The 10,917-nt window shown below is 46.0% G+C and overlaps 1 protein-coding gene across 1 annotated transcript in view; it reads left to right on the forward strand.

Annotated features, from left to right (window-relative positions):
* The window catches only part of gfod1 (glucose-fructose oxidoreductase domain containing 1), a 37,597-nt gene extending 29,356 nt beyond the window's left edge, over positions 1-8,241 (forward strand). Inside the window, exon 2 of the mRNA XM_029755706.1 lies at positions 5,350-8,241. Coding sequence (XP_029611566.1) covers positions 5,350-6,272 — 923 coding nt within the window. The 3' untranslated portion in view covers positions 6,273-8,241. The remainder of the gene's footprint in view (positions 1-5,349) is intronic.
* Positions 8,242-10,917: the final 2,676 nt, after the last annotated feature.

Consider the following 10,917-nt stretch of genomic DNA (forward strand, 5'->3'; position numbering starts at 1 on the left):
GCCTTGGCTCCTTGATGTACATCTGGTGTGGTGGGGATGGGTTGGTCATTAGATTATTGGGATTTATCTGGCACAGTGGAGCGGTAAGCAGAACAGCTAGCGCCACGGGAAGCCCGCCCGGCCTTTTGTCATAATGATGCTGCTGCTGTATTTCACCCTTCTCCGAGCCCACAATTCATTTACATCAACCTCCATATTCTCCCATAATCCCCCTCTCTTTCAATCAGAGTGCAATCTGAGCAAGCCACTGTGATAGGCTAAGAGGCATCTATTGTGCATCACACGTCTTCGTTAGCCCCATAGAAGAGACAGAACCAGTTTTACCTTCCTCTGTTCCAGGGGGAAATGGAATGATGATACGCAGGTATGTATTTTAAGCCCTGAGGTAATGTGCTCAGCAGAGGGATTTAGGAGGCCTGGGGTGTCTCACTATGGAGCGGTGTGGCGCTACTATCCTAGTCCCTGGCCACGCTTGTGACAGTGACACATCTGGGACAAGTCTAGTGATTGGGGGAGGGGAAAACCCCCATGTCTACTTTCCAGTCACTCTTCCTGGTCTGATCACAACCCCTAGTTCCTCTTCCTAACCCATCAGTTGTTGCAGATCTGAATGAACTAAACTCAGCAAAAAATAGAAACGTCCTCTTAATGTCAACTGCGTTTATTTTCAGCAAACTTAACATGTGTAAATATTTGTATGAACATAACAAGATTCAACAACTGAGACATAAACTGAACAAGTTCCACAGACATGTGACTAACAGAAATGGAATAATGTGTCCCTGAACAAAGTGGGGGGGGGGGGTCAAAATCAAAAGTAAGTCAGTATCTGGTGTGGCCACCAGCTGCATTAAGTACTGCAGTGCATCTCCTCATGGACTGCACCAGATTTGCCAGTTTTTGCTGTGAGATGTTACCCCACTCTTCCACCAAGGCAGTCCATGGTGGCATTGTCATGCTGGAGGGTCATGTCAGTCCATGGTGGCATGTCAGGATGAGCCTGCAGGAAGGGTACCACATGAGGGAGGTGATTGTCTTCCCTGTAACGCACAGCGTTGAGATTGCCTGCAATGACAACAAGCTCAGTCCGTTGATGCTGTGACACACCGCCCCAGACCATGACGGACCCTCCACCTCCAAATCGATCCCGCTCCAGAGTACAGGCCTCGGTGTAACGCTCATTCCTTCGATGATAAACGCGAATCTGACCATCACCCATGGTGAGACAAAACCGTGACTCGTCAGTGAAGAGCACTTTTTGCCAGTCCTGTCTGGTCCAGCGACGGTGGGTTTGTGCCCATAGGTGACGTTGTTGCCGGTGATGTCTGGTGAGGATCTGACTTACAACAGGCCTACAAGCCCTCAGTCCAGCCTCTCTCAGCCTATTGTGGACAGTCTGAGCACTGATGGAGGGATTGTGTGTTCCTGGTGTAACTCGGGCAGTTGTTGTTGCCATCCTGTACCTGTCCCGCAGGTGTGATATCTGGATGTACCAATCCTGTGCAGGTGTTGTTACACGTGGTCTGCCACTGCGAGGATGATGAGCTGTCCGTCCTGTCTCCCTGTAGCGCTGTCTTAGGCGTCTCACAGTACGGACATTGCAATTTATTGCCCTGGGCATGCCTAAGGCACGTGTTTTTCAGAGTCAGTAGAAAGGCCTCTCTAGTGTCCTAAGTGTTCATAACTGTGACCTTAATTGCCTACCGTCTGTAAGCTGTTAGTGTCTTAATGACCGTTCCACAGGTGCATGTTCATTAATTGTCTATGGTTAATTGAACAAGCATGGGAAACAGTGTTTAAACCCTTTACAATGAAGATCTGTGAAGTTATTTGGATTTTTACAAATTACCTTTGAAAGACAGGGTCCTGAAAAGGGGACGTTTCTTTTTTTGCTGAGTTTAGATGGGTGTAAGTTCGGTGTAGCCATCAGTTTGCATGCTCTTCTCTCTCCATCTCTCTCTCTCTCTCTCTCTCTCTCTCTCTTTCCCCATCTCTTTCTGAAAAGGCAGTTGTTTTCCTTTCCCCAGCATTGATGACTGGAGGGATGTGTAATTACCTCTGTGGCGTTAAGTGGATTCCCCCCTCTTCTCTCCTCCTTTTTCACGTTTAATTCCTCCCAGTGACAGATGATGGGTAATTGGGAATGAAGATGCCATTTTTGGAGCCTAGTGACAATTAGGCTGCTCATTCATATTAGATTTGTTTGAATGTTTTTATTTTGAAGGAAACCATGACTGATGTTGAAACTGTGTGGTGTCCACATGCCAGTGGCTTACTGCTAATCAGTGGTCTTAGTGTTCCCTGCTCATTTTCCATGCTTGAATTTGTGGTTTGTTGGCCCAGATTTTATTGAGGTTGTCTCTGCTGCCTCTCCTATTAAATAGTCCTTTATCGTGCTACTGTATGATGTAAGAAGTTGTCATTGCTTAAGTGCTGTTAATATTGAATGTGTAGAGTATGTCCCATGGGAGATGTTCCAGTAGAGCTATAGAGTGGGTATCTCTAGGGATACATGAGAATCATTGAGATGACAGGATTGTCTCATGTACAGTAGGTGATTTTTTTTTTTTTTTAATTTTTTTTTTACATTTTAATTTTACCTTTATTTAACTAGGCAAGTCAGTTAAGAACAAATTCTTATTTTCAATGACGGCCTAGGAACAGTGGGTTAACTGCCTTGTTCAGGGGCAGAACAACAGATTTGTACCTTGTCAGCTCAGGGATTCGATCTTGCAACCTTTTGGTTACTAGTCCAATGCTCTAACGCTGCCGCCCCATTCTGACAGGCCTCTTAAAATCAAAAGAACCCAAGGATGTTTATGGCTGTTCATGACACTTGATCACTAAGACAGATTTTTATCTTCCGTCTTCGAAACATCAAAAACCCAGGTTAGGTTTAAGGAGAGGGGCGGTGTCAGCTCTGCCCTCTGAAATGCCAATCTGGTGTCAACCACACGCTTAGCTTTGGGTGGAATTCCCACGACCCACTGCCAGCTTCCTCACTGGCAGGTACAGCTAGTGGGTTCTTTGAACTACTGTATGCCTGGCGCTTAACATGCATTATTGATGGTAAGGGGCTGTTCTGCGATGCCAGAGGCTTTTTCTGCTCCATTACTGGACTCCCACTGGGACGTAGACACTACCTGTGAGATGCACACTTCACCCCAGCTAGCATTGGCTAACACGGTTAGTACTGACTCCCTTTATTTCTACTAGGGACACTTCATCCGAACTAGCATTGGCTAACACGGTTAGCACTGACACTCTCTATTTCTACTAGGGACACTTCATCCAAACTAGCGTTGGCTAACACGGTTAGCACTGACACCCTCTATTTCTACTAGGGAAACTTCACTTTAGTTAGCGTTGGCTAACACCGTTAGCAATGACCTCCTCTATTTCTATGTGCCCTGGCTGTATGAAGCCTCTGTCTGCCTGTTGCAGAGCTCTAGTCATTAGCGCTAAACTGGCTTCTCTAATCCGCCAGCAGCACCCTGGGAACAACTGCAGGAAGTGTGTACCGCAGGCCACATAATGGAATAAGCTCTCCTCCACCTCTCTCTCTCTTTCCGTCTCTTGGTTGATTTCCCTTTACCACTTTAGCTCTCTGTCTCACTCACGTGCAGCTCTCTAGTTCATTCTCTCCCCCTCTCCATATCCTTTGCATACTCTCTTCCTCACGCTCAATCCCGCTCCCTCTAGCTTTGCTCTCACAAACACACTCCCCTTTCCACTCAGGTGCTGTTGAGCTCGACTGATGACCTTCAGTGTGACCTCCAGAAACTAGCTAGCAACCTTTCAGACAGGAAGTGAGGGGAAGGCCACTCATGACTTGAAGAGCTGTCTGCACAGTAAAGGCCTCAGACGTAACGCATCAACACAATGGCTGTGGGTATAGAGCGTGAGCTGGTGTGAGAATGGATTTGTAAAAGGACCGCTTTTCATAGGCGTGAGAAATTGTGACAAGAACATTATAGGCTAGGCTAAGACCGGCTCAGTTTAGCTTTTCGCCTGCAGCCTGGCTGTCTGTCACTAGCTCTCACTCACTGCAGGCCTATGTGCCAAGTTGTTTAACTGAGAGCAGGCGGTCCTTAACTTTTCACAGGGGTGCAGACCTGGGGTCAGGCCTCCTCGATAAGGGTGCACTGTAGCCAGCCTCGGTGCCTTTGTCCAGGGGGAAGGTTTTTTCCGTCGCACTGGAGAACTGGGTCAAGGGGATTAATTTCCTGGCCTGGCTGGATCTAGTCGTTCGGCGCTAATGGGAGATTAGCTGGGAAGTTTCAGTTCCAAAACGTCTCTGGGTGCCGCCTGCCTGTTCTTCACATGGGTTGGGGGGATATTTAGGAAGTGATTGGTGCCTCTAAATAGGGGTGGTTGGGATGTGGAATGGGCAAAGGAGGGGGTTTGAAGGGGGTGGATGTTTTCCCACCCCTGCTGTTCATCAATGTGACTGGATTAATTACAGGGAGCATTGTGTTCATGGGGGGCAGGCTGGCCAGGAATCAGGTGGTGTAGGGGGGTATCATTGGCCTTCTATTACCAAAACTCTTTCATTACCATTGTGTGGTGGAGGGTCTTTTTTTAAAACTTTTCTGTATATACAGTCTTTTGATTGGCCACCCACAATTCCCCATTGCTTTTATTTTATTGGCTATCTGGTGTCCATTTTGTTTCTCAAAGTCACTGCAGACTCTGAGAGTTATGAATAGGGTAATTGCTCAGCTCGGAGTAATGTGCCCTTGAGCGTAATAGTGTAATGGGCTATTAGTGGCTCTATGTTAATTGTTTTAGCCTTTCTCGTGGCACAGTCAGGGCAGTGTGTGAATAGCCTCTCTCTCCCTCAGTCTGCTCTGCTGTTACATGGTTCATAGAAGCTATGTTTTGCCCAGCTTTCTTTTTGCAGCAGCTATATTCCTCATAGATATCTGTAATGAGGTTATGTGAGCACAGCACCACTGGGGGTTTGGTAAGTAGTGGAATTAAAACAGAGGGCCTAATGAGGTTTCTCTCTCCCTCTCCTCATCCCTTTGCTCTCTTCACTAAGTCAACCCTATCTGTACAGTAGGTACACTCATGACAGACAGACTGACTCTTTCCTCTCAGAAAAACAACAGTATTGACAAAGCTTCTACAATGTTTTCTCATGTTTCATTTTCAGAATCACTTGTTGAGCCGTGGGTTTAAAATAGTTTTGGAGAGGCTATGTTGGAATATTTGTGTCAGCTAGTCGGGGGGAGGGGTACTGTTTTTTTGCACTGATTAATGTCTCTTCAAGTGATGTTTTCATGGAGAGGAGGATATTATGTCTACGTGTGAGTAACATTGGCCTCTCTCTCTCCCACTACCTAGGTATCGGTAAGAATGTGATCTGTGACCGCACCGCCACCCCACTGGATGCCTTTCGCATGATGTCAGCCGCCCAGTACTACCCCAAGCTGCTGAGCATCATGGGAAACGTACTGCGCTTCCTTCCTGCCTTCGTGCGCATGAAGGAGCTAGTGGAGGAGGGCTATGTGGGGGAGCTGCTGGTCTGCGAGGCCCAGGTCCACAGCGGCAGCCTGCTGGGTAAGAAGTACAACTGGAGCTGTGACGACCTGATGGGCGGTGGGGGGCTGCACTCGGTAGGCAGCTACATCATTGACCTGCTCACTTTTCTCACGGGCCAGCGGGCGGCCAAGGTGCACGGCTTCCTCAAGACTTTCGTCAAGCAGACGGAGCACATCTGCGGCATCCGACAGATTACCAGCGACGACTTCTGTACCTTCCAGATGGTGCTGGAGGGCGGCGCCTGCTGCACCGTCACACTCAACTTCAACGTGCCTGGTGACTTCCGCCAGGAGGTGATCGTGGTGGGCACGGTGGGCCGGCTGACGGTCAGCGGCACCGACCTGTACGGCCAGAAGAACACCATGGAGGGAGGGCCGGAGCTACTTCTGAAAGACAGCACCCCTCTGGAGAAGGCCTCCCTACCGGAGAAGGCTTTCAGTGACATCCCCTCGCCCTACCTGACAGGAACCATCCGTATGGTGCAGGCGGTGCGTCAGGCCTTTGAGGACCAGGACGACCGGCGCACGTGGGACGAAAGGCCGCTGACTATGGCGGCCACATTTGAGGACTGCCTGTACGCACTTTGCGTGGTGGACACCATCAAGAAGTCCAACCAGTGCGGCGAGTGGCAGAACATTGAGGTGATGAAAGAGGAGCCCGAGGTAAGCCCGGCGTACCTTATCAGCGAGGCCATGCGGCGCAGCAGGATGTCGCTCTACTGTTAGCACTGGCACCGAATTGGCTGCCTGGTGCTAGAAACTGGGGGTGAGAGAGCTGTCACTGTGCCCTCATTGGTTCGCTCCCCTAAAAAAGATGTGAACAGTGGTGAACTCTCTCGAATCTCATTGTCCTCTCTTCTGCATGATCTATTCTGTATTACTACGCCGCGCATCGTGACTCTGAGAAAGGGGAGGAATAAAGAGCACCTCCAAAAAGAAAAAGGCGTTGCTATGGATGCTACACTCGGGACAACAGAGTGGTTTAACTGTACCTTTAGAGAGGTGAATGTTTAACCCCCAGGGGGCTTTGGACCCTGTCTCTGTGTATGTCTGCTGTGTGTGAAACCAGAGAAGAAAAACGCAGAAAAATCAATAGTTTGTCTGGTAGGGCTTTTAGTGAGGTCCCCTCCTCCGGTTAAGTATGCAATAAATCCAATCAGAGAATTATGACATCCTAAGCAAAAAAAGTGTGATGGGTCCGCACTCATTCGCACTCAGAATTATGTCATCCTGCCTGAATCAAGGGAATGCCTTTTTTGCCTGCTTCTCGTTTTTGTAGTAACGTCCATATGCAATAGACCAACACATAATCTGTGGATGGTGGTGCAATCCCATGCTATGCTGTGAGCAAAGCCTAGGCACATGTTTTCTATCCCCATGTTTTCAATCTCAAGGTCATGCCTGTTGCTAAGCTAATAGCCTTAGCTTATCCAGCTAGGTTAGCGGTGCATGCGCTAAAGCTTCGAACACAACAGCAACACTGTAGAGTAAAACAATCAGTAATAGTGTCCCTCTGGGTTAGTGCATGGATGGGACACTTCCACGCATGAAACATTCCGATCTGCTTGTAAAGGCTAGTGTTTTGTGACTCTTTATAGTTTGTGTGAATATGTAGCTTAGTACTACTAACAGAAGGGCAAGTAGAATATGGTCTATTTAAGAGAAGACCTCTGGTTTTCACCTCATCATTTACTCATCACTATCCACATCACCATCCACACAGGTTACAAGAGATAATAGTAGTACAGTAGCATAAATTCACGAAGCCAAAACATTTTTATATTTTATTCAAGCTCGATCTTATTGTTTCCCCAATGTTGATTGTGTTCTCAAATTATGCTACTGTATATCACCATCTGCATTTGACTACTTTTCCATAGTCTTGTATAATACAACAAAAGTTAATATGGTTTAAAATGTGTCGTGATATAAATGTACTGTATGTATTTTATTTGTTTTTAAACTATCTGCGAAAGACTGGAACTGGAACATGTTTTGATACACACACTGTTCAGTATAAAAGTATTTATTTTTCATTTTGGACTGATTCGTACTGTATCGGGAGAAGATGTCTAGTTCGTGGGTGACAGTTGAGGTAAGAGAGGCCTTTTAGTATTCAGTTTCGCTGTGTGTTGGTCCGTACTGTGGAATGTCTGAAGACAATGACTACTTTGGTTGGAGTATATAGACGTTTTTTAATCATGTGGTCCTAAATTGTAATAAATGTTGATAGGTGCAGCCATTTTAAGATTTGTAGCTATTTAACCGTAATGGTCTGTCCAGTCACCCATTTTTCCCTGTGTTCATGTTTCATCGATGTGGTATATTGTGTTTGACAGTGGGTTTTGGAATATTTTATATTTTTCTGACCATGCTCCAGTTAGTTTATTTGGCATTTGTGTCGTGCAAGTTATTTTTTTCAGTAGCTTTTCAACAAACAAGACAAGCTTCTTACATGCTGCTGACCTTTCCCAAGTTCTGTAAATACTATCTCACTCTGATTGGGTGACATGATGTGTTCTGCATAGAAACATGACAAGATGTCACCTGTTATACCATTGCAGATCATAATAGCTAATCAATACTGTAGACTTTCCCCTTTGTCCAATGAGGACCTTCATACCATAAACATGCCTTGATCTTTTCAATGAAACCTGGAAAACATTATACTGGAATAAACTCTCAAGTTGCACACTATGGTATAAGAACCCCCAGTTACTTGGTGGACTTTGCCATCTAAAGGAAGGAGACATAGGGCAATGTCTAAAGATGTGCTCTTTCCAACTCTCTCTGTTAGTCCCCTATATTCCTTAGCCGGGTCTATGGCCTTGTTTCAAACGATGCTCCTCTAAAGCTGCACCCATGGAACAGGAGAGGAAGTACCCTGTTGAGGCCTTATAGGGAGGATGTAGGAACCGTGGTTTAGTCCCCAGTCTTCCAGTCTGGATAAAACTATAGCTTTACATATATGACATGAAAGAAATAAGGACTAAATTAAATCAAACACTTGAAGTAAACCCTTGAACACTTCACGTTGTAACGTATGCTGAATCAAACATATTATCATGTAATATCAATGTAGGGGAGAAAAGATCAATGCAAAGTAGAGAGGAGTCCCTTTAGCGGTTTGATCCAGCACCCATGTGTATTTAGGCTTAATCCTACATCTTGCTGAGGTGCTGTAGAGCAGTGCTTCTCAAACCTCTCCTCTGGAACCCCTAAATATTTTCCTGATTCACCTTGTCATGGGGTGCGTTTCTCTGCCCAGACATTGATGACACATGCCAGATATTACAATGCCTGGATAGGTATTTTACGTATCAGCTAACCACATATGTTAGAGCAATCTGGTGCCCGACGGCATTGTTGATGAGGTGGCACGTGACCATTGGTTGATTCATGCAACTTCTGACCAGGGGAATGCAACCAAGGGCTTGACGATTAGTTGATAAGTTGAATCAGGTGGAATAGATCAAATACGTGGAATGGCTGGTGGTCCCCGAGGAGAGGTTTGAGGATCACTGCTCTAAAGGCACCTTACCATTTTCTTCTACACTGAACAAAAATATAATCGCAACATGCAACAATTGCAAAGATTTTACCGAGTTATAATTCATAGAAGGAAATCAGTCTAAATAAATTAATCAGGCCCTAATCTATGGATTTCACATCACTGGGAATACAGATATGCATCTGTTGGTCACAGGTATCTTTCAAAAAAAGGTTGGGGCGTGGATCAGAAAACCAGTCAGTATCTGGTGTGACCTCCATCATGCAGCGCGACTCCTTCGCATAGAGTTGATCAGACTTGATTGTGGCCTGTAGAATGTTATCCCACTCCTCTTCAATGGCTGTGCGAAGTTGTTGGATATTGTCGGGAACTGGAAAATGCTGTCGTACACATCGATCCAGAGCATCCCAAACATGGGTGACATGTCTGGTGAGTATGCAGGCCATGGATGAACTGGGACATTTTCAGCTTCCAGAAATTGTATACAGGTCTTTGCGACATGGGGCCGTGCATTATCATGCTGAAACATGAGGTGATGGCGGAGGATGAATGGCACGACAATGGCCCTCAGGATCTTGTCACGGTATCTCCTGTGCATTCAAATTGCCATTGATAAAATGCAATTGTGTTCGTTGTCCGTAGCTTATGCTTGTCCATACTATAACCTCATCGCCACCATGGGTCACTCTGTTCACAACGTTGACATCAGCAAACCCCTCGCCCACACAACGCCATACACGCAGTCTGCCATTTGCCCGATACAGTTGAAACCGGGATTCATCCGTGAAGAGCACACTTCTCCAGTGTGCCAGTGGCCTTCGAAGGTGAGCATTTGCCCACTGAAGTCGGTCACGACGCCAAACTGCAGTCAGGTCAAAACCCTGATGAGGACGACGAGCATGCAGATGAGCTTCCCTGAGACGGTTTCTGACAGTTTGTGCAGAAATTCTTCGGTTGTGCAAACCCACAGTTTCATCAGCTGTCAGGGTGTCTGGTCTCTACACGTGGTCTGCGGTTGTGAGGCCGGTTGGACGTACTGCCAAATTCTCTAAAACGACGTTGGAGGCGGCTTATGGTAGAGATATTAACATGACATTCTCTGGCAATAGCTCTAGTGGACAATCCTACTGTCAGCATGCCAATTGCACGCTCCCTCAAAACTTGAGACATCTGTGACAAAACTGCACATTTTAGAGTGGCCTTTTATTGTCCCCAGCACAAGGTGCACCTGTGTGATGATCATGCTGTTTAATCAGCTTATTGATATGCCACACCTGTCAGGTGGATGGATTAGCTTGTCAGAGGAGAAATGCTCACGAACAGCGACGTGAACAAATGTGTGCACAACATTTGAGAGAAATAAGCTTTTTGTGCATATGGAACATTTCTGGGATGTTTTATTTCAGCTCATGAAACATGGAACCAACACTTTACATTTTGCATTTTATATTTCTGTTCAGTGTAAATATCCAGGCCAGTTGATGTAAAATATTTAAGTTGTTGAATATTTAATGTCTGAAATTATAAGATTTCATGCATCTGATGTCTGCTGACTGATTTATACATTTGAATTTAATCCAGGGGTGTCAAACACACCAGGGGTGTCAAACTCATTCCACGGAGGGCCTAGTGTCTGCAGGTTTTGTTTTTTCCTTTCAATTAAGCCCTAGACAACCAGGTGTGGGGAGATCCTCAGTATTTACTTAATTCATCAGTCAAGTTCAAGGGAGGAGCGAAACCCGCAGACACTCGGCCCTCCTTGGAATGAGTTTGACACCCGTGATTTAATTTCTTTATGCCAATTATTATCATTTTTTTATAAAGTGTATGTTTCAGATCACAGCTAATATTGGTTACGTT

This window comes from Salmo trutta, chromosome 6 (genome assembly GCF_901001165.1).
Source record: "Salmo trutta chromosome 6, fSalTru1.1, whole genome shotgun sequence".
Classification (NCBI taxonomy): domain Eukaryota; kingdom Metazoa; phylum Chordata; class Actinopteri; order Salmoniformes; family Salmonidae; genus Salmo; species Salmo trutta.